At 42.8% G+C, this 24257-nt stretch overlaps 2 protein-coding genes across 2 annotated transcripts in view; one reads left to right on the plus strand and one right to left on the minus strand.

Moving 5' to 3' along the window:
* Positions 1-1550, minus strand: part of mrps10 (mitochondrial ribosomal protein S10) — a 4684-nt gene extending 3134 nt beyond the window's left edge. Inside the window, exons 1-3 of the mRNA XM_052120755.1 lie at positions 1440-1550; positions 1285-1319; positions 1040-1109 (exon numbers count right to left, since the gene is read on the minus strand). Coding sequence (XP_051976715.1) covers positions 1040-1109; positions 1285-1319; positions 1440-1496 — 162 coding nt within the window. The 5' untranslated portion in view covers positions 1497-1550. The remainder of the gene's footprint in view (positions 1-1039; positions 1110-1284; positions 1320-1439) is intronic.
* Positions 1551-3650: 2100 nt separating this feature from the next.
* Positions 3651-22560, plus strand: tulp4a (TUB like protein 4a). The gene is given in 15 exon segments (XM_052120711.1): positions 3651-3737; positions 5051-5807; positions 8271-8399; positions 8481-8642; positions 8737-8917; positions 9136-9243; positions 12738-12904; positions 12997-13221; positions 13337-13571; positions 13671-13815; positions 13970-14114; positions 14247-14340; positions 16771-16880; positions 16882-19998; positions 20097-22560. Coding segments are annotated over 14 exon segments (5187 nt in total). The 5' UTR covers positions 3651-3737; positions 5051-5555; the 3' UTR covers positions 20214-22560.
* The last annotated feature ends 1697 nt before the right edge of the window (positions 22561-24257 follow it).

Consider the following 24257-nt stretch of genomic DNA (forward strand, 5'->3'; position numbering starts at 1 on the left):
ACACTCTCTCTCACACACACACACACACACACACACTCTCTCACACACAATGACACACACACTCACACAATGACACACACACTCACATACACACACACTCACTCTCTCACACAAACACACTCACACTCTCTCACACACACTATCTCACACACACTCACACTCTCTCTCACACACACACACACTCTCTCTCACACACACACACACACACACACACTCTCTCACACACAATGACACACACACTCACACAATGACACACACACTCACACTCTCTCTCACACGCACACACTCTCTCACACACACACTATCTCACACACACTCACACTCTCTCTCACACAAACACACTCACACTCTCTCACACAAACACACTCACACTCTCACACACACACTCACACTCTCTCACACACTCACACACACTCTCTCACACACAATGACACACACACTCTCTCACACACAATGACACACACACTCACACAATGACACACACACTCACTGATCTTGTTAAAACTAGGAATAAATGAGTTTATTTACTTGTTTTCCTCATTTCAGGTGTGTAAAAACTGACATAAATAACCTCAAACTAAATGTTCAACTTTGACTAAAGTAATCTTTGATCATGTTTAAATATATTTTATATCTCAATGCAGAACTTGTGAAAATCTAGAAATCATTGTTTGTTCACCAGCGAATAATGAATAATGAGTTTCTCTCTAGAGTTTATACTTTATATATTTCACTGGTCAGTTTGATTCTTGAGACTTTACACTTTCAAACGGTATATAATACTATATAGTACTTGAGAAAATATTCACAAGTCAATATTCAAGATTATAGAGGTAAATACATGAGGAAATAAAAAAAGTGCTTTTACATGATTTAATTTTTCATAAACATGAAAAGAAATACACGTTTATTATTTCCGGTCACATTTGACCGGGAACAATTAGAACGGGATTTAATGACAAGTGTTCAATAGTTATAATAATAATAATAATAATGTGCAAACAGGCTGATCATAAATGCTTTAACATCAGATACTCACAGCAGATGAAGGAGATGCGGACACAGAGTCTGTGTGGATGAAAGCTGCAGGACACACACGGACAGTCCATCTGCAGACAAACAGCATCATATCATAACACACATTAAAACGCATTTTAACCTGACAAAGGATTTTACAATATGTTAATGAAATAATTAAGACCCTACACTATGTTAAATCCCTAATCACACGTGTGACATTGACCTGATCATGGCTGTATTCAAAGTTGTGTGTGTGAAACTGACCGGGGACAGACTGTGTGGTGCTGAAGTGCTGCAGCCTGCGTTACAGAACAGAAGATAAATAACACATTTAAAGACAGAGAACAAGACACTACTTGCACTTGATAGTTTTAACAAACTCGCTCACACTAAAGGATGTATATAATTGATGTGAGTACCGGTAAAACGTGTCCATGAATGATCCTTGACAGGACACGAACCAAGGGGGCCGCCATGTTTTTTGCCTGCCTGACGGACGGACGGAAGCGGAAGCGACTCAAACAACACGGAAGTGCGTCACAGTGTCCCTGCTGCAGAAGCGGCTACACAACCAGAGGGTTGACGCATAAATAAAGTTTTTACTTTACTCTAACACAATAAGGCCAAATTATTTACACATTTAATGCCTGACGTTTATTTCACAACAATAGCTGCAGAACGATACTGGATGATTTTTGTGTTTATTGTAGGTGGAAATAAATGTAATGACAACAGTATAATTAAATGTCGTAGATTTGATTTGAACAGGGAGGGGGACCAAATGTGCGTCCGCCAGTATTAGGAACACATTACACAATGCGTAATAACAGTTCAAAGTAATGAATAGAGAAATAAAAAATAATATTATTGCATACTCTGTATCATATAAAACATACAGAAAAATAATTTCAGAAATGTACCTGGTTATCTGTAATGCTTGTCACCATATAAAACAACTGTTAATTTGTATTAGCCTTTAACATGTTCACTGACTCCACATGTGATATAAATATCATGCTTTCTAAATTCATACCAAAGTTTTGAGTGGGTAACGGACCAACATTACACATGTTGTCAGCCACTGACTCTTGTGTTTTAATCCTGCAGGGGGCGCTTGACGCTCTGAACACCGAATCCTTCATGCATCCGCATTTAAATCTAAGAACGTTTATTCTTTTGGGGACATTTTACACTGGATAGTTATTTTTAATAAGAACTGATAATTGTAAAGATTCATACCTGTGAATGTAAATCCGCCTCAGCATTATCTATAAAAGCATTTATAAAAATCCTCCTTAAGTAGTGATAAACGACTGCGATTGGCCCATTCTGGCCAGCGCTGAGAAAAGTAACAGGTACCACGTGACTTTGCTGTCTAGTTGGCGATACCAACTCAATACCAACTGTAGTTATAATTATTTATAAAAATTTCTAATTTATTATAAGGTGTATTATGAGCAGTGTTGGGTGTAATGCATTACTAATTATTGAATTACTGTATTTAAATTACTTTTTCATTAAATTAGATTAAGGGATTACTTTCCCTCCCTTTTTCGCCCCAATTTGTAACGCCAATCCCCAATGCGCTCCAAGTCCTCGTGGTGGCGTAGTGACGCGCCTTAATCCAGGTGATGGAAGATGAATCTCAGTTGCCTCCGTCAATCCGCGCATCTTATCACGTGACTTGTTGAGCGCGTTACCGTGGAGACTTAGTGCATGTGGTGGCTTCACGCTATTCTCCGCAGCATCCATACACAACTCACCACACGCCCCACCGAGAGCGAGAACCACATTATAGTGACCACGAGGAGGTTACCCCATGTGACTCTACCCTCCCTAGCAACCGGGCCAATTTGGTTGCTAAGGAGACTTGGCTGGAGTCACTCAGCACGTCCTGGATACAAACTCACGACTCCAGGTGTGATAGTCAGCTTCAACACTAGCTGAGATTCTCCAGGCCCTCGTAAGGTATTACTCTGAAGTTTTCAGTAATTTAATTACAGTTACTAATTGCATTAAATACTGTATAGACTATAGAACAGTTCTATATAAAAAAATAGTGAATTTAAAATCGAAATTTAACATCTAATGTTAAAATATGTTTTCTAAATTAACGCCAGCCCTTTAAATTCTTCGTCCAATTTATTTTATTTTATTTATTTGAAAACAGTTTCATATCTATCCTTCTATTGTTCATCTGTTCAACGTTGATTAGTACAGTAATCTAATTACACTGTAGAAGATGTAATTAATAGTTAGTAAGAGTAACTTACCCAACACTGATTATGAATGATGTATAATGCCTTTAAAATGCATTATAAACATGGGCTTCAAAGTGTTACCTTTATTTCTTTAGGATAATTGTAAAAAAAAAGAAATTTATGAAGAAAAAATGACGGAGTGTACCTTTAATAAGATAATGCTGCAATGAAATACAAGGAATTGGTTTATTATTATTTTATATATTTTTTTAACGATTTAATCATGTATTTAATTATTTATTTAAGTATTTACAAGCTTATTTAGACAATTAAAATCGTATTTTATTATGTAGCATTAAGCTAGCTCTTTACCATGTTGCGAAATCAAAATAAAGCGCTGGAGGAAAAAACGATATGGTGCCAGTCACGTGACTCAGCGCAGCGGCCCGGACAGAGAGCATAAAAATCACAGTCATCAGCGCTTAAAACACACTCATCGGACATCTACACACACAGGTAAAGCTCTGGACGGGTTCGGGTTCGGGTGGGTTTCATTATCATCTGCAGTCCGGTTCCGTTTATCAGGCGCATCCTGTTATTGCAATATATAGTGAAAAAAACAATGAGGAGCGAGTGAAGTGAGTGTAGCTCCGGAGCTAACAAAAGCCACAGACACAAATGAGGAGACTAGCAACACATCAGGAAGGACGTTTATTTAATGAGGTTTATTAGACATATTATATACGTATTTGTCTTTATTGCCTGTAGAATCGCAGTTTCTCTGAGAAGTGACCTTACAAACACATATTGAAGGTTCTTTGTTTGAGTTTTATAATCTATAAAATGTCTTTGCCATTGTGTAAACTGTTTTTTTGTGTGTGCTAAAGTAATATTTAGCCTGTCAAAATCTAATAATAGTGGGATCCTTCTCAAAACTGAATATGAAGTGACCTGGATTTTGTTCAAGATGTGTAAATGTCTTAAACGAGGAGTCGTTGTCTAATATTCGTTATTTATTTGGCTATAATTGTATGTCTAACACAATAATTAGATGCTCAGTGTTGGGTTTATTCTAAAAAAGTAATTAATTACTAAATACTTATTACATCTTATACAGTGTAATTAGATTACTAATTACTCCGTCTGAAAAGTAACTACATTACTTATTACTAATTACTAAGACCCATGGATGTACATGAAACTGTTCTTTTAATTATTTAAAAAAAATCATATAAAATGCAATAAATTATTCATGAACTGGCCAAAGAATTTAAAGGGGCAGCGTTGAATTAGAAAACGTATAATTTAACGCAATTACATAAAGTAATTATAACTGTAAACAGAAGTAACTGTAATTAAATTACTGAAGTAGTCCCTTAATAGCGAGTAAATATGGTGACTACCACAACTGGAGTCGTGAGTTTGAATCCAGGGCGTGCTGAGTGACTCCAGCCAGGTCTCCTTGGCAACCAAATTGGCCCGCTAGGTTGCTAGGGAGGGTAGAGTCACATGGGGTAACCTCCTAGTGGTCGCTATAATGTGGTTCTCGCTCTCGGTGGGGCTTGGGGCGAGTTGTGCGTGGATGCCGCGGAGAATAGCGTGAAGCCTCCACACGCGCTTCGTATCCGCGGTAACGCATTCAATAAGCCATGTGATGAGATGCTGACAGTCTCAGCCTCCCGGATTGAGGCGAGTCACTACTGTAGGGGACTACTTCTTTTTTTTTTGTCACAATTTTAATGCTAATATTTTCAGCGTCAATTTGGACATAAGAAATAAATTCTGAATCATTGATTGTGTTTATTATGCATTTCTGGTTCCCCTTAAAGGAATACCCAATGCTGATTGGCCGGTGGCTCCTCTGATGCGATGACATCACAGGCAAAGCACTCCCGCGTTCGAGCAGCTGACCTGCAGGAGAGTCCCGTCCGTGCGCTGCAGCGATGAGCACGCGGAGAGAAGCGTTCCATCTGGCGATGACATCACAGTGAACTGCGCACCGGGCGACATGATGTCATGAGGATACGTTTTGAACGTAAAGCTGGAGAGGGTTTTCCGTGACCAGACATTTTTGGCCTCGTTGCGCGGACGTACAGCTGAAGTCCAAAGCGAACGCACCTGAAATATTCTTTTGAAAGGCACTGTTCTATTTACGGTTGTCAGCGTGACATAATTCATGTGCCTTGTGAGAAGTTTTATGCAGTTCTTTGGATGTATTTGCGCCGAAAGTGTTCGTGAACTGGCAGTCGCTCACACCTGGACCCCAAGGACCCACCGGTGAGCAGGGTGACTGAGTGGATTTACGTTCAATCACCCGTGGAGCCCCAGGCAGGTATGTTTGCGGCGGTAGAACATGGCCCCGTCCTTTGCAGCGACTCCAACATCCTATGCCTGTCGTGGAAAGGTCGAGTGCCCAGGAGCGAGAAGGAGAAGCCCGTCTGCAGGAAGCGATACTATGAGGAGGGGTGGCTGGCCACGGGGAATGGCAGAGGGGTCGTGGGGGTGACGTTCACCTCCAGCCACTGCCGGAGAGACAGAACCACCCCGCAACGCATCAACTTCAACCTGAGAGGACACAATAGTGAGGTGAGAAATTAAGAACACTATTGATAACATGCATTACATGAAATAAAACAATTACAAATCGGTTCTCCATATCTGTTAATTGACACTTGAACAGCCAATAAATATCGGTGGCCGATATATCGGTACATCCATAATTATTTATATATTATTGTGTCAAAAAGCAGAAATAAAGCAATTAAAAATTGGTTCTCCATATCGGTTATTTGATATTTGAATAACTATTAAAAATCAGTGGCCGATATATCGGTACATCCATATTTATTTATTTATTTATGGAGTGGTGGTGGAGTAGTGGCTAAAGCACAGGGCTGTTAATCAGAAGGTCCTTGGTTCGAACCCCACGGCCACCACCATTGTGTCCTTGAGCAAGGCACTTAACTCCAAGTTGTTCCAGGGGGATTGTCCCTGTAATAATTGCACTGTAAGTCGCTTTGGATAAAAGCGTCTGCCAAATGCATAAAATTTATGTATTTATTGTGTCAAAAATCAGAAATTAAACTATTTAAAATCAGTTATTTGACACTTGAATGGCCAATAAATATCGGTGGCCGATATATCGGTACATCTCGAATTTATTTATTATTGTGTCATAAATCAGAAATAAAGCAATTAAAAATCGGTTCTCCATATCAGTTATTTGACACTTGAACAGCCGATAAATATCGGTGGCCGATATATCGGTACATCCATAATGATTTATTTATTGTGTCAAAAATCTGAAATAAAGCAATAAAAAAATCGGTTCTCCATATCGGTTATTTGACACTTGAATGACTATTAAAAATCAGTGGCCGATATATCGGTCCATAATTATTTATTTATTGTGTCAAAAATCAGTTATTTGATACTTGAACGGCCGATAAATATCGGTGGCTGCTATATAGCGATGCATCCCTTATTCTTGATTGATTATTGTGTCAAACATACAAAAATAAAACAATTAAAAATGTGTTAATATGTTCATGTATTAATATGACTGAAGTTTAGTGGTTGAATCACCACTAAAGAGAGCTGCATTGGGGTATTAAATGAATCATGCACCACTGTATAAGTTCCCCTCCTGACAGTCGACCGATGACGCCGGTTAATGAGATGTCAGGTTATGAGTTATGAGAACACACACCCTCATTAGCAGTAAGCACCTCTCCGCTGCATGTTACGAACTTCAGTTTTCACCTATTTGGAGACTTTCAGAACGCCCTGTTTGTTTTACTACAGTGTGATCTCTCTTCATGATGTGTCTGTGTTTGTCTGGCTTACTTTTGTACGTAATCTGTGTCTCTCTCAGGCCACGTGGTGCTAAAATAGAGGAAATGTTACCTACATTTGTTGTTACTGCTTTCTTTTTTAATGCACGTTTCTTGAAATTATATTTAGCCTATGTATGATTCGATATAGATGTATAGATGGGTACTTTATTAGTTCCATCATGCAACATGAATGATACCTTAAAATGTGTCAATATATTGATTTGTTGAACACGTGCTAAAACCTGTACTGTCTCTTTAAGAAAACCGGCAGTTCTGTAAATGAGCACATATTAATGAGATAGAATACAGCGGATGCGGCAGTGGGAGAGAGAGAACGCCCCACCGTGTATTTGGGAAACTGAAGGGGTCTCCCTTGCCCCTGGCAGTGGTTCTCTTGCTCCAGGCGGTCGGCAGTGAGCCCCTCCCAGCTCGTGGTAGGCGGTTTCGGGCCGCGCCATGTTTCAGCTTCTGGTAGGGGACTCCTCCGCCCCTTGCAGCGGCCCGGACCACTCCAGGCGGTTGGTTGGGAGTCTCTTCTCCCCTCCCGGTCAGCAGCCGTTCCTTCGCTTCCAGGCGGCCGGGCTCCTCTGTACCCCGGCAGATGGCGTTGCGGTGGATGGTAGCGGCGAGAACTCCACTACGGCATATCCCTCCACCTCCCCAGATTTTCGGCACCAGTGTAAAGCAGTTCAATGGAAAGGAAGCGGCGAGAACCGGCTTGACTATATAAATAATATTTTTAATAAATAACTAAAACCAAAAGACGCAAACACACATATGAACTAGATTAACTAAAGTAAAAACAGTGATTAATATGACTACATTCAACATTACAACATTGTAAGGTAAAATTTAACGCATTGCATTGTGGGATGTGCAGTATTCAGTGCAGCATGCTCGGTTGCATACTTGTAACATTGTTGTATTCGTTGTAACATTTTGGCAAATGTATCCGGTATTCCGGGAAATAGAATGCATACTGAACGTGCGCCCAGGATACATTCTACAATGTCGGCACGTAGGCAGCAAGTGTGCATCTGTGCATGTTTTCGGCTGATATTGATTTACCAAATAATATTGAAGATGCCACAGCAGTTTTTAAAGGTATTACCAAAAAGTGAAGTACAAATTAATTGATCTAAAAGCAACACACACACATGCCTGTGCTGTGGGATCAAACCTTGACCGGTTTCTGTATGTGTTTCTTCCGCAGGTGGTGTTAGTGAGGTGGAATGAACCCTTTCAGAAGCTTGCCACGTGCGACACAGATGGCGGGATCTTCGTTTGGATCCAGTACGAGGGCCGCTGGTCTGTAGAGCTGGTCAACGATCGAGGAGCTCAGGTACAGTTAAGAGCAAGAGTATCGCCTGTTCTCCACCATGATAGGACGGGGTTGAGTGTTTAATGTGTCGTACCTGTGCAGGTGAGTGACTTCACGTGGTCTCACGATGGGACTCAGGCTCTGATCTCGTACCGTGATGGTTTCGTGTTGGTGGGATCGGTTAGCGGTCAGCGCCACTGGTCTTCTGAAATCAACCTGGAGAGTCAGATCACTTGTGGCATATGGACCCCCGACGACCAGCAGGTAACACACCTGCACACATGCATGCATACTGTTGTCATCTTTAGATCAGTGCTCTATACTTTCCCTCACATGCGGTTTTGTTTTTGTCATCCAGGTGTTGTTTGGCACTGCAGACGGTCAGGTGATCGTCATGGACTGTCACGGGCGGATGTTAGCTCATATTCTGCTTCATGAGGCGGAGGGGATTGTCAGCATGGCCTGGAATTGTCCCAGCTTTCTGATGGAGGACAGCAGCGAGAGTGACACCGACTCGGACGATTATGCACCGCCACAGGGTAAGTAGATATGACTGGCATGCACATGGATTTGGGTTTGCACCTAAAGCGATAGTGTGAAAGCACCCTCATCATCATCATCATCATCATCATCATTGTCCATATAATCAATCGGTCACAAAAGCCATCTACATTTATAGGGGTCGCTGTTCCTCTTTTAAATGATGTTAAACAGGACAGCTGTTTGAAGAAGTGTTTGTTTTTGGCATTTTGTCTAGTGCACAGCCTGAAGCCGCTGTTGACGGTCTGCTTCACATCTGGAGACATCAGTCTGATGAGCAGCTATGATGACCTCTCCCCGACATTGATACGCACTGGCCTCAAAGGTGACACTTGAGCGTGTTTGTGGTTTATAAGTGTAGCATTAAAAGCCTTTATAGGCACTAAAATGCAAATGCATGAAGACTGTTATTACACTGTTAGAGGTTGGGGAAATCAATATAAGTTACTAGAACACATGCTAGCATTATTATTATTCCACACAAAGTTTGGCGCGCTACTCCTCCTGCAGCTTTTGTCACAGACCCCTGAGTGAGGCGTCAAATCGTGCGGCTCATTGAGGAGAGGTGTGCTGTATCTTTTCTAAGCGATCGGGTGTACGATGTTCGCACAGTGGACGAAAAAGCGGCCAAAAAAGTCCCATTGACTTAACATTGAGGAATGTTCAGAAATTTAAATCCCAACCGACGTTTTCACACACACACAGACACCAAAGGGCCTGTCAGCCCTGCATCTCTCTCTCTCTCTCCCTCAGAGGATTTATATTATCAAGCAGCCAATAAGTAATGACCTAAAATCTTCATAGCCACACCCTAAAACATGCTAAAAATGTGCTAGCATCATGCTAACACATGCTAGCATCGACTAGCGAAGTGCTAAAACATGCTAAAAACGTGCTAGCATCATGCTAACACATGCTACCATTGCCTAGCGAAGTGTTAAAATATGCTAAACTTGTTAGCATCATGTTAACACATGTTAGCATCGTCTAGCGAAGTGTTAAAACATGTTTAAAAACGTGCTAGCATCGCCTATCGAAGTGTTAAAACATGTTAAAAACGTGCTGACATCATGCTAATACATGCTAGCGTCGCCTAGCAAAGTGTTTTTTAACATGCTAAAAACGTGCTAGCATCATGTTAACACATGTTAGCATTGTCTAGCGAAGTGTTAAAACATGCTAAAAACGTGTTAGCATCAATCTAACACATGTTAGCATCGACTAGCGAAGTGCTAAAAACATGCTAGCATCAATCTATCACATGTTAGCATCGACTAGCGAAGTGTTAAAACATGCTAAAAACATGCTAGCATCATGATAACACATGTTAGCATCGCCTAGCGAAGTGCTAAAACATGCTATAAACGTGTTAACATCATGCTAACACATGTTAGCATCAACTAGCGAAGTGATACAACATGTTAAAAATGTGCTAACATCATGCTAACACATGTTAGCATTGCCTAGCGAAGTGTTAAAACATGTTAAACTTGTTAATATCATGTTAACACATGTTAGCATCGCCTAGCGAAGTGTTAAAACATGTTAAAAACGTGCTAGCATCATGCTAACACATGCTAGCATCGCCTAGCGAAGTGTTAAAACATGTTAAAAACGTGTTAGCATCATGCTAGCACATGTTAGCATCGCCTAGCAAAGTGCTTAAACATGCTAAAAACGTGCTAGCATCATGCGAACACGTTATCATCACCTAGCAAAGTGTTAAAACATGCTAAAAACGTCATACGTCAAACATCAACACAAAAATAACACCTACATTGCCACCATCATGAAAAACACATAATAGCAACATTCTAAGACCATTATTTTAGTGCTTAGCAACAAGTTAGAAAATTCTATTTGACGAGTTTTGCCACGGCAAGTACCACTCACATTTTCTTCAGGAAATGTACCTATCTAGTTATTAATACTACTGTGCTTTTTAAATGTGCATCAAATATGTTGTGTTTTCACCGAGTACTATAGATTCAGTGTCGCACAAAAACAGAAATTTTTTTGTTAATAATGCCTTTAATTCACAACGTAAATAGCACATTTTTACACTGTTTTGATCTGTACTGTATTAATATTGTATTGTGCGATTGTTTGCTTTAGGGCTGCAACTAATGATTATTTTGCTATTCGATTTATCGAACGATTATTCGACTGTTTGGCGATTAACCATTCACTCTTAACCGATTATTTGGCTTGTGCCCCGAGTTAAAAGGTTGTATTTAATGTGATTACTAACAATCCAAATATCTCTAAATGACATTCAATTAATACTTTTATCAGGTTTAATTCAGTAAAATATTCACTGCAAATAATCCTGTTGTTATCAAGTGTTTTTGTCTTGTTTTCCATTTAAAATAGTCTAAAAATCCTTAAAAGAAGATACATTTAATTGAGAAGCAACATATAAGATATTAAGACTTGCTTTTAGAGAATGTATATTATTTTTTCATGTTTGGTTATACTTCTGCCAGTGCAGTAAAGACAAAATTTCGGGTTTGTTCGCTGTCCTCTTCTGCATATCACAGCAGCTCGTTTTAGCATATCGTGGCCCTGGCAAAAAATGACCAGCTAACATAATTTCACTAATCATATCAGCAGCACCTGGGAATGTGTGACGAGCACTAGTCAGGTGACATCACTCGATCATTCTGATTGGATTATAAGAGCAGACTGATTGCTATAAAAGGAGGGAAGAAGTGCTTCCAATCATTGTGCTCTTGTTCGCAATGGTTACCTCTAAAAAAAGACGTGCAGCCATCATCACTTTGCATCAAAATGGGCTCACGTGCAAGGAAATTGCTGCAAAGAATATTGCACCTGAAAGAACCTTCAAGGAGAGAGGTTCAACTGCAGTGACGAAGGCTTCAGGACGTCCCAGAGTGTCCAGCAAGTGCCAGGACGTCTCCTCCTGAGGACTCCTCTATGGAATCGTGTCACCACCAGTGCAGAGCTCAAGATTGGCAGCAGGTTGGTGTGAGAGCATCTGCACCCACAGTGAGGTGAAGACTTTTGGGCAATGGCCTGGTGTCAAGAAGGGCAGCAAAGACGGCACTTCTCTCCAAGAAAAACATCAAGGACCGACTGAAATTCTGCAGGAAGTACAAGGATTGGACAGCAGAAGACTGGTGCAAAGTTATTTCCCCTTTCGACTCTTTGGGACATCTGGAGAATCGATAGTCCGGAGAAGAAAAGGTGAACGCTACCATGAGTCCTGTGCCAACAGTGAAGCATCCTGAGACCATCCATGTGTGGGGTTGGTCTTCATCACAGGGAGTGGGCTCGCTCACAATCTTGCACAAAAACACTCCCATGAATAAAGAATGGTATCAAAACGTCTCCCAACGATCCAGAAACAATTTGGGGATGATCTGAGCATTTTCCAGCATGAGGGAGCAGCATGTCACATGACAAGAGTGATAATGATGTGGCTCGGAGATCATTACATTTACATTTTGGATCCGTGGCCAGAAACTACCCAGATCTTAATCCCATAGAGAACCTGTGGTCAATCCTCAAAAGGCGAGAGGACAAGCAGAAGCCCACTAATTGTGATCAACTCCGAGCACTAATAAGGCAAGAATGGATCATCAGTCAGGATTTGGCCCAGAAGCTGATATCCAGCATGCCAGAGGGAATTGCAGAGGTTATGAAGAACAAGGGTCAACACTGTGAATATCGACTCTTTGCATAAATTGAATGTTTTTGCCAATAAAAGCCTTTCAAACGTATTGTTTTGGCTTTTCTACATGCAAACATAACATGCCGTGAGGTTTATGTTTTCATGCCTATGTGTGTTTATGTCAGATGTGGTTGTGCAGTGGTGCTCTCAGGGTGACCTGCTGGCTGTTGCTGGGATGGAGAGACTTGGAGTGACCCCTGACCCTGCTGTTGCTCACGCAACCCAAAATGCCATTGTTAAGTTTTACAATGTCAGCGGTGAACACATTTACTCACTGGAAACACCTGCTCAGGTGAGTGTACGGACGGTATGGTGGGTTGTTTCTATATAAATATAGAAACTTAAATTAATTTGCCATATGCGTGTGGTTTTGTCTGTATTCAGAGACCGATCCGTACGCTGTGCTGGGGTCATCGGGATTCTCGCCTTTTCCTCGCTTGCGGCCCAGCTCTGTACGTGGTTCGCGTGGAACACAGGGTGACCAGTCTGCAGCTGCTGTGTCAGCAGGTCATCGCAAGTGCCGTTCACGAGGAGAAGGATGTAGCCAAGCTGAACATGCCCTCGCGCTTAAGCACATACGTGTCCTCTGCCTTCGCCCCGACCATAAAGGTAGAAGACTTCAGATCCCTTTATTTTGCCTGCTTCTGCTGAGCAAAGCTTTCTTTCTGAGTAAACAGTTTGTGTAGGATATTCTGTATTTCAAATAAACCCTTTCTTCCCCTAGCCCCCCATCCCAGATCCCAACAACATGCGAGACTTTGTGAGTTACCCGACATCAGGTAATGAACGTCTACACTGCACTATGAAGCGCACCGAGGACAACCCTGAGGTTGGCGGTCCGTGCTACACCTTGTACCTGGAGTATTTGGGGGGGCTTGTCCCTATTCTGAAAGGCCGCAGGATTAGCAAGCTCCGCCCTGAATTTGTCATCATGGACCCAAAGACAGATGGGAAAATGGGTGGGTCTGGAAACTTGATATGTTGACCAACATTACCAAAAATGGCACACATCTTGTTGTTCTTGTTACTTATTAGCTCAACTTATTTCCATATCACAGATGAAGTTTATGGGAACAACTTCATTCCCTCCATGATTGACAGCTGCAATTGTTCAGATTCTAGTGACATTGAGCTGAATGATGATTGGGTGGGAAAGAAATCCCCAAAGATTTCCAGAGGGAGCAAGTCTCCCAAACTTCCCAGGTACGGACACTTACAGATTTCAACCTGAGAATCCACATTGTTTTGTAAATTTCTGGTGCAATTTTAGACTGCATGCAATTACAAACTCACCTTGAACTCTTTTCTTCATTTGCTACCTTCTCTGTAGAGACTTAGTGTGTCCCTTTACCAACAGGATAAATATAGATCCCCGTAAGTCCCCCAAGCTCTCCCGAACCACACAGGAAATATCCCGATCACCACGGTTACCCATTCGCAAACCCTCCATCGGCTCTCCAAGTCTGACTCGCCGAGAGTTCCCTCTAGATGACATCACACAGGTACTACCTGCATTGTTACATATAAATGGTAGAAGTAACAATGTTAAAAGATCTATATATAGATGACTGTCAGATGACTGTATAAACACTGAATGTTTCTCTCTAATTAGGATTTGTCTTCTTGCATTTTAGCACAATTATCTTGCGCAAGTTACGTCCAACATATGGGGAACAAAGTTCAAAATAGTAGGACTAACAGCATATTTGCCAACAAATCTTGGTGCAGGTAATACAATTTTCCAGTGATGCAATTCCAGTTTATTTAATGTTTGTTCTGAGGCTCTATTCAGATGGTCAAGGGTTTTCTTTTATTTCAATAACCTACTGTGGCAGGGCGGAGGGCAGGGCCGGGTCGTGATCGGCTTGATTAGCCTAATACGGGACCGGGTGCGTAGGATCACGACCCGGCCCCACCCTCTGCCCTGCCACACCTACTTACAGTTGAAGTCAGAAGTTTACATACACTTTGTTAGTATTTCATAGCATTGCCTTTAAATTGTTTAACTTGGGTCAAATGTTTTGGGTTTCCTTCCACAAGCTTCTCACAATAAGTTGCTGGAATTTTGTCCCATTCCTCCAGACAGAACTGGTGTAACTGAGGATTGAGGTCAGGGCTTTGTGATGCCACTCCAATACCTTGACTTTGTTGTCCTAAAGCCATTTTGGCTCAACTTTGGAGGTATGCTTGGGGTCATTGTCCGTTTGGAAGACCCATTTGTGACTGAGCTTTAACTTCCTGATTCTGATGTCTTGGGATGTTGCATCAATATCTCCACATAATGTTCCTTCCTCATGGTGCCATCTGTTGTGTTCTTTATGGTTGGGATGGTGTTCTTCGGCTTGCAAAACATAACAATGGCCATTATGCCCAAAGAGTTAAATTTTTGTTTCATCAGGCCAGAGGACATTTCTCCAAAAAAGTCAGATCTTTGTCCCCATGTGCACTTGCAAACTGTAGTCTGGCTTTTTTATGGTGGTTTTGGAGCAGTGGCTTCTTCCTTGCTGATCAGCATTTATATATCTATATAGGACTGGTTTTACTGTGGATCTAGATACTCGTCCACCTGTTTCCTCCAGTATCTTCACAAGGTTCTTTGCTGTTGTTCTGGGATTGATTTGCACTTTGCAAACTACATTCATCTCTATGAGACCGAAAGCATCTCCTTCCTGAGCGGTATGATGGCTGTGTGGTCACATGGTGTTTATACTTGCATACTATTGTTTGTACAGATGAACGTGGCACCTTCAGGTGTTTGGAAATTGCTCCCAAGGATGAACCAGGCTTGTAGAGGTCCACAATTGTTTTTCTGAGGTCTTGGCTGATTTATTAGGTTTTCCCATGATGTCAAACAAAGAGGCACTGAGTTTGAAGGTAGGCCTTAAAATACATCCACAGGTACACCTCCAATTCAGTACAACTCCTATCAGAAGCTAACTGTCTTATTGCCTAAAGGCTTGACATAATTTTCTGGAATTTTCCAAGCTGCTTAAAGAGCAACATGCAGGTTGAATTTATAACTGAATTAATACTTTATATTGTCTGCAGAGGTCTTTTAAAAACACATATGTAGAAATTACTAATGAAATCTCATTTGATGTAGAGATTTTGATGAAAATGTGCTAGGCTCTGGAATACGCCTTTCCCGCTATCAACGCGTCATATGACGTAGGGCTGAGGCAAACAAAAGAGCTCATGGTCAGCTGCTCTCTCATTGTGGGTGTTGATGTAGTTAGAGCAGTAGTGAGAGACAGAAAGTTTTAGAGAAGCCATAATGGTAAATTATTGTGTTTGTGCTGGTTGCTGCAATTCCAGCCTGTCAGGACATCGTGTCCATCATTTTCCTTCTAGAAAAAACAAGGCTTTTCGGTCTTGAGTGCGTTTTGTGCAGGTGAAGAGAGCAGACTTCACTGCCGTGTCTGTTACCACACACTCGGTCGTTTGTGGCGCACATTTCACTCCGAGAATTATCGACCTGGAGATTTGTTGAGCGTCTCAGATGGGATTTCGGAGTAAGGACCACGTGAGGCTGATTACTGATGCTGTTCCCTCGGTGCACTCGATGGAATCAAGTCCACCGTCAAAGTGTACACCGGATTTTGGCGCGGGCTGGACTGGAGGACAAAGTGCTAACGTTAGCAGACATTCTGTGCAACGAAAACGAGGACTTAGCAGAGTAAGTCTTACTTTTAATTATTTTAACTCTTAATTTGCTCATAATTATAGGCCTGTGGGCCATCATAGGCATGTTCGTCCACACCGGAGAACTCGGTTTCTTCATTCAGCATCCATTGTAACCTGAGCTTGAACTTGACCAGACTCCTCAGCCCATCGTCACTTCCGGTTAGTGCTTTATAGACGCGGAAGTTATTTTATCACAATTTATCTCAAAATATCGTTAATGGCTAAATATATATTACTCCAGTTCAGAAAATCTAGTTGTTTTATCATCAACATACACTATGCTATATAGGGGTGTCCAACCTGCATGTTGCTCTTTAATGGCACTGTTAACTTGGTGTATGTAAACTCCTGACCCTGAAATCTGTGGAGTGGTTAAAAAAATGAGTTTTAATGACTTAAACCTAAATGTATGTAAACTTCTGACTTCAACGGTATCATTCTGTTTTATTTCATCCATATCCCCTCTATCACTAGTTATCTACAAGACAAGTCTGCTTCACCTCCAGCCCAGACAGATGACCATCTACCTCCCTGAGGTGAGGAAGATCTCTGTAGACTACATAAACCTACCTATGTTCAGTACTGAACATCTTCAGTGAGGATGAGGATGATCTGCCTGTCACAGGAGCATCAGGAATCACTGAAGATAATCCACCTTGCACTGTCAACATACCAATTGCCCCCATACACAGTCCTGCCCAAGCCATGTCTCCAACCCAAAGCATTGGCCTGGTCCAATCCCTACTAGCCAATCAAAACGTCCATTTGGATGTATTGTCTAATCCAACATCAACGGTGGCACCACCTGGGGTGGCTGACCAAGGACAACAAGACACTGTGCTCACCACACAGTACACTGTTCCTGCCAGGTACTCTAGTCCTGGCCAGGTGATCTTTGGAGGTTTGGAAGTTGGACGACTTTTAGTTCCCCAGCATCCAACATCCCAACATCAACAGCAGCAACAACAGCAATCACAGCAGCAGCAACATCAACAACAGCTGCAACAACATCTACAGCAACAGCTTCAACAATATCAACTTCAGCAGCAACAGATGTTGCAGCATCAGCAGATTCAGCAGCAGCAACACATGCAGCACCAGATCCAACAGATGCAGCAACAACAGCAAATGCAGCAGCAACTTCAGCATCAAATCCAACAGCAGCATCTACAAATGCAAATGCAGCTACAGCAACAGCACCAGCAAATGCAGCAGCAGTTGCAACAGCAGCATCAGATGCAAATCCCTGTTCCACCATTGCCCTCAGGTCAACCATCATGCCCCTTCATTCAGAGCACAATACCAGTTCCTCCTCCTAAAGGAGAGAACAGTACAGAACGAGGGGAGCATGAGCTCCTGCTTAAGATTAAGACTACTCGTTCTGCCCCACAATTGGCTGAGGGTGATGCTGTAGTTTTCACTGCTCCCCTTGAATTAAGCAAAATGAACCCTCCCCCTCCCTATCCTGGCACAGTTGCCGCTGCAGTGGCAACTGCAGCAGCTTCCTCTGCAAGTTCCACCTCTGGAGTAGCTGGGGGAAGCTTTAGCATACCACCCTCAGGGGAAGTTTGTATAAAGAAAGGGGATTTGACCTTGTATCCACCGGGTGTGCAGGCGGCTCAGTACCCAACACCGCTGGGCTATGAACGCATCACCACCTTTGACAGTAGTGGTAATGTGGAGGAGGTGTGCCGTCCCCGTATGCGACTTGTTTGCAACCAGAATGTTTACACACTGCAGGGCCCAGGAAGCTCTGCCACCCTCAGGGTCTCAACATCATCATCTACTGCAGAGGGGAAGGTGCAGCTGCCCTATGCCTCAGCCACATTGAACCGTCTCACTGTGCCAAGGTACTCTATACCCAGTGGGGACCCACCCCCTTACCCTGACACAGCCAATCAGGTTGCAGCAGGGCGGAGCCCTGGGCAGAGACTCGACAGCAGCCTGATTCATGCTACCATGAGGCGGAACAGTCGAGAAGCTGCGCTGAAGGTTTCTCAGATGCTGGATCCCCAGAGGACACTCCCCTCGAAGGCCAAAGCCAGTACTTTGTCTGCTTCCTACCAGCAGAGAGGACCAACAGATCTTTATACATGCAACCAGTGCAGTAGTAACAGTAGTGTTAGTGGTGGGGCCACTAGCAGTGGAAGTAATGGAATAGCTGGTGGAACAATCATTAGGCAAGATTTCCCAACAACTGGGGGTTGTGCACCTCACAGCACAGTTATAGTGCACTCTAACAGTGCCTCGCCTCTGCCTTCCCAATCCTCCTATAATCTGCTAAGTATGGATGGCAGCAGTGGGGTAACTAGTGGAGGTGGAAACAGGGAAAGGGCTGACTATATCAACTCTGCCTTTACAGAGGATGAGGCTCTCAATCAGTCTCTGAGGCAAATGGCTCTTAATACAGAGGTAATGAGTTTGACAGTCAAACGGCCACCACCGTATCAATGGGATCCATCTGCTACTGAAGAAATTTGGGTTCCTCAAGAGCGTACAGTGACTCTGTCCACCTCTGGACCTCCTGCATCCCACAAACCTCCCTCACTCATCCTTAGCCCAGCACAGCATCTGGACATTTCCCATCTTTCATTTGTCCTCTCACCTAAATCTCCAACAAGTCCTAACGCCACAACTTTCCAAACACCAGGAGCTTATCAGATTGCTCTGCCCTACCCACCAAGTGCAGCGTACAGTGGTCCACACCTTCAGCCCGTACAAGCATCTCTACATCCCTCCTCGCCCAAAGAAGTGGTTGCTCCACTTTCCTTTTCCCAGCAAGACCAGGCAATGGTCTTGCCACCTGGTTTTCCACCCAATTTGCCCAACCTTGCTTGCTGCCCCCTTCCACCAATGTACCCTGGGCCAGCTTCTTGTTCCAATCTCCCTGTGACTTCGATTCCTCTTCATCCATGGGGAACTTACAATCCGTCTCCACCCATGCCAAGCCCCTCAGGTCCTCCCCCGACCCTTCCACCAAAGGCCTCCCACATGCTAGATAAGCCTGTTATCTCTCCTCCCCCTCAACCACCCCCTCTGCCTTCACCCCCACCAGACCCCCAGAGTGTAGTCAGTCCTCCAGAGGCCATCGCAGAGGCTGGGGAGGGCTTTCAAGAAGTGCTTTCACTGAACGAAAGCCCAGTTCCCCAACGAGCAGACCGGTTTGGCAAGAAGAACCGAAAGCGGTTGGACAACAGTAGAGCAGATGAAGCCAATGTTCCAGCAATCACAGAGGGAGGCAATAAGTCCAAAAAAGAGGGCCGTGCCCTTGGCGACTTCAACTCCCTCATCTCCAGTCCAAGGTTGGGTGGACGAGACAAGAAGAAACCCAAAGGCCAGAAAGAGCAGCTGAAAGCCAAAAAGCAAAGCAAGGCCACAACGAACGAGTTCCAGGACAGCTCAGAGAGCGAGCCAGAGCTCTTCATCGGTGGAGATGAGCTGATGAACCAGAGCCAGAGCAGTAAAAAAAGCTGGAAGGCAAAAAGGAACTTACGAGCTGGAGGTTGCGATCTAGATGAAATCAAAAGTCGCAAGGCTAATGAGAAAGAGGACCGTGGCCTCGGCAGCCAGGGCTTTGTCTACATTATGGCCAACAAACAGCCTCTTTGGAATGAAGCCACTCAGGTCTACCAGCTGGACTTTGGAGGGAGAGTCACGCAGGAATCAGCAAAGAACTTCCAGATTGAGCTTGAGGGGAGACAGGTATGCAAGATGTCTACTGCTAATCCAGCTTTAGATGCTGTTTGTTATTCATCAGTATACACTTGCAAACTTTTAACCTATCCCACCTATCTGTCTAGGTGATGCAGTTTGGAAGGATCGATGGAAATGCATACATCCTGGACTTTCAGTACCCCTTCTCGGCTGTGCAAGCGTTTGCTGTAGCGCTTGCTAATGTCACCCAGCGCCTCAAATGATTGGCATGAACATTTTAGCCAATTATGCCATTTTTCTTTCTATGCTCTCTGTTTTATTCCCAGTTTAAGATGCAGTACTAATACTTGAAACCTTCATCTGGAAAGCAATTGCCACATTTTCCAAGCGTTAGAGGTACTACTGGGCACTGAAATCAATTGCTGTAAACCATACGTCATTACTTTCTCATTTATTTTGCATAAGAGAGTAATCTTTGTAAAGTTGACAAACTTTAAGGAGGTCATATCTAAACTTGCTTTCAGGGACTTTCCCCTTGGAGTATAATTGCTAGCATCTGATTGGATGCTTTTTGGCTCGCATAAAATGTGTTAAGAATTCGTAAGACTGAATATCCAGTCTGTAGCTGTATACTCCTGAATATTTCTGTTTGGATGGATTTGCTTTGGCAGACCGAAAACAATATAAGCTCAAAGGTGAAACCATCGACGCTGTATTCATTAGTACTCTAGCTCTTCGAATGTTTGTAGTGTTCCTAAAATACCTTTTCACTATTCTTTCATCCACACTATTGTTTTTATTTGTCCTGCATGTTTTACCTTTACTGATCGTGCATCTCCTTCATGTTAAGAAACAGGAAGTGAAGATGTGCAAAGACGGAGCTCATGGTTTGTTTTTTTCCTCCTGAAATGAAGTGACTGCCCTCTGCTGACGCTTCTGTGAAGTGTATTTTGTGTAATGGCTCTCAAGCCACATTTAGTCCACCTGAACATGTGCAAACAAGCAACAGGAAATATTTTTCTACCGTGTTTCAACAATGTCATTTCATACGATTTTTGTTTCGATTTTTTTGTTGTTGATGAAAATAATGGGTTTGTGTTGTTACACATTGTTGTTATGAGTGCTAAGAATATAGCGGTGTTAGATGAAGTCTAGTAGAGGTTTGTGAGGAACAACGGTGAGGTGAAAATATACCAACCTAGTGATGAAGTTTGTAGCATGATCAGACAAGCCTCAGTCTCCGGTTCAGAGAGACTTTGAGCTACATAAAGCCTATTAATGGGCCTGCTGATAATGCTAACTACATTTCTTGTTGGGTTAAACGCTTTTGAAAGGGCTAGACAGTATTTGTGATGGGAACCATTACAGCATAACATACATTGTATGTGTATATATGCGTTTGTCATATGTCCCTAGTAAAGGATAAACAAAACGGTTTAGTTTTCTTTTTGTGGTTAAATTTGGTCCATCACCAGGATTTCTCTCTAATGTTGTTTAAACTAAAGTTTATTTATTTATTTATGTCTTTGTTTATTGTGCAATATTGTCAAGACTAATGCTTTACTGTAGTTAAGCAGTTCACAATTTCGCACCCTTGAAAATGAATGACATTTAGTCCACCTTTTGTAAGAGTGAACGTTTTGTTTTATGTGAAAACGATTCTTCAGCTTGATGTTGTATATAAAGTGAATGATGCTGAATATGTGTTGAATTGTCTGTGGAAGGTGGTGGGGGGCAGTGATGGGGTTCTACAGGTGTGTGTTGTTGGTGATTGTGGTTATGGTGTGTAGTGAAGTGACTTTGAATGGGTTTGTCATGTGTGTTCAATGCATCGTCTCCGATGAGACTTTATGACTTGTTCACTAATATGTATTCCAGTCATCAAACTGTTTCTCTGTTTTACCCATTCGTGACATCTCAAATATTCCACTGAAATCATCCCCAGTTAAACTGTTGAGGTGTGTATGTGTGTGTGTGTGTGTGTGTGTGTGTGCGTGCGTGCGTGTGCGTGCGTGTGTGCACGCGCACTATTGTATGTATTCGCTTGATTGAGGTTTGTTGGACTTGTGTACTGTAATTATTTGAAATGTGCTTTTGTATTTGTAGGTCAAAAAGATGTGTTGGAGACAAAGAAAAAACTGAATTGTACTGAATGGTATAAAGGCATGCTGGGTAAATTCTGCTATGGAGTATGAACTTTTAGAAGTGGTGCGCATGGTTTGGCTTTGGAATTGAAGACGCACGTCTCAGTTTGTTATAATTGCAACATTTACATTTTAGAGCTCACGTTTGCTTTAGTTTGCAAAGATTTGTGTCGATTCTGTCTAAAATACTCTATATGAATTATCCATTATTGCATCTAGTTTTATTGGTTTTATCTGTTTATTTGCTCTTTACTGTATATTTAGGGGAACCGTGAACTCTGTCACGCTTTGATATATCCCCTTTTCATTTGTTATTATTTTTTAAACTGACTCTGGGGTTTTGGGGTTAGGCCTAACTAACTTGAAGCCTATATGCACTAGGGTTTGCATTGTACTGTAATGAACAGTTTTGTTGTTCCTCAAAAGCTGAATTGTGTCCTTTGTCGGTGTATAGCCCAATAAAGTGTACAGGTTGAAATATCTCTTCTCCATTATTGAGTTAACCCTTGTGTGACCTTCGGGACATTTATGTATTTATTTTTATTTTTTTTACCCGCTTTTTTTTCTATCACTTTGTCTGTGTTAATGCCAATGGCTTGCATTTTGCCATAGGTGTGTATGGTTGGGGGAACTTTGATATTTCAACCTCAGTTCCTATAATACTCTGTGTACACAAAATAGTGTAAAAATGTCCCCAAAAAAACTGTGTCACAGAGCGAGTGCTGAGTGACTCCATTCAGGTCTAATAGGGAGGGTAGAGTCACATGGGGTAACCAAATTGGCCGGTTGCTAGGGAGGGTAGAGTCACATGGGGTAACTAAATTGGCCGGTTGCTAGGGAGGGTAGAGTCACGTGGGGTAACCAAATTGGCCCGGTTGCTAGGGAGGGTAGAGTCACATGGGGTAACCAAATTGGCCCGGTTGCTAGGGAGGGTAGAGTCACATGGGGTAACCAAATTGGCCCGGTTGCTAGGGAGGGTAGAGTCACATGGGGTAACCAAATTGGCCCGGTTGCTAGGGAGGGTAGAGTCACATGGGGTAACCAAATTGGCCCGGTTGCTAGGGAGGGTAGAGTCACATGGGGTAACCAAATTGGCCCAGTTGCTAGGGAGGGTAGAGTCACATGGGGTAACCAAATTGGCCCGGTTGCTAGGGAGGGTAGAGTCACATGGGGTAACCAAATTGGCCCAGTTGCTAGGGAGGGTAGAGTCACATGGGGTAACCAAATTGGCCCGGTTGCTAGGGAGGGTAGAGTCACATGGGGTAACCAAATTGGCCCAGTTGCTAGGGAGGGTAGAGTCACATGGGGTAACCAAATTGGCCCGGTTGCTAGGGAGGGTAGAGTCACATGGGGTAACCAAATTGGCCCAGTTGCTAGGGAGGGTAGAGTCACATGGGGTAACCAAATTGGCCCAGTTGCTAGGGAGGGTAGAGTCACATGGGGTAACCAAATTGGCCCGGTTGCTAGGGAGGGTAGAGTCACATGGGGTAACCAAATTGGCCCGGTTGCTAGGGAGGGTAGAGTCACATGGGGTAACCAAATTGGCCCAGTTGCTAGGGAGTGTAGAGTCACATGGGGTAACCTCCTCGTGGTGGTGATTAGTGGTTCTCTCAATGGGGCGTGTGGTGAGTTGTGTGTGGATCGTGGAGAGTAGCATGAGCCTCCACATGCTGTGAGTCTCCGCGGTGTCATGCACAACGAGTCACGTGATAAGATGCGCGATTGACCGTCTCAGAAGCAGAGGCAACTGAGATTCATCCTCCGCCACTCGGATTGAGGCGAGTAACCGCGCCACCACGAGGACCTAGTAAGTAGTTGGAATTGGGCATTCCAAATTGAGAGAAAAGGGGATAAACAAATTAATTAAAAAAAATAAACCCATTAAAACGGCAATATTTGATCCCAGTGCCATTAAAGCGTAAAGTAAGGTGGTAAGGTTAGAAAAGTGCTATATACATGCAGACCATTTGCTATTATGCTTTTATTCTGGAGCCATGGCTTAAAAATGTACATTTTAAATATTTTCCACCAGATGGCGCCATTTCTCTGGTGGAAAAGGACAGACTATGGAGCAAATACATAATTTTCCCCTATTTTCTGTTTGCTGCATTATAGAGCACTGCAGGCCAATTTAATAAATGATGCAGATAAAAGTGTGTGTGT

This window comes from Xyrauchen texanus, chromosome 47 (genome assembly GCF_025860055.1).
Source record: "Xyrauchen texanus isolate HMW12.3.18 chromosome 47, RBS_HiC_50CHRs, whole genome shotgun sequence".
In the NCBI taxonomy this organism is placed as follows: Eukaryota; Metazoa; Chordata; class Actinopteri; order Cypriniformes; family Catostomidae; genus Xyrauchen; species Xyrauchen texanus.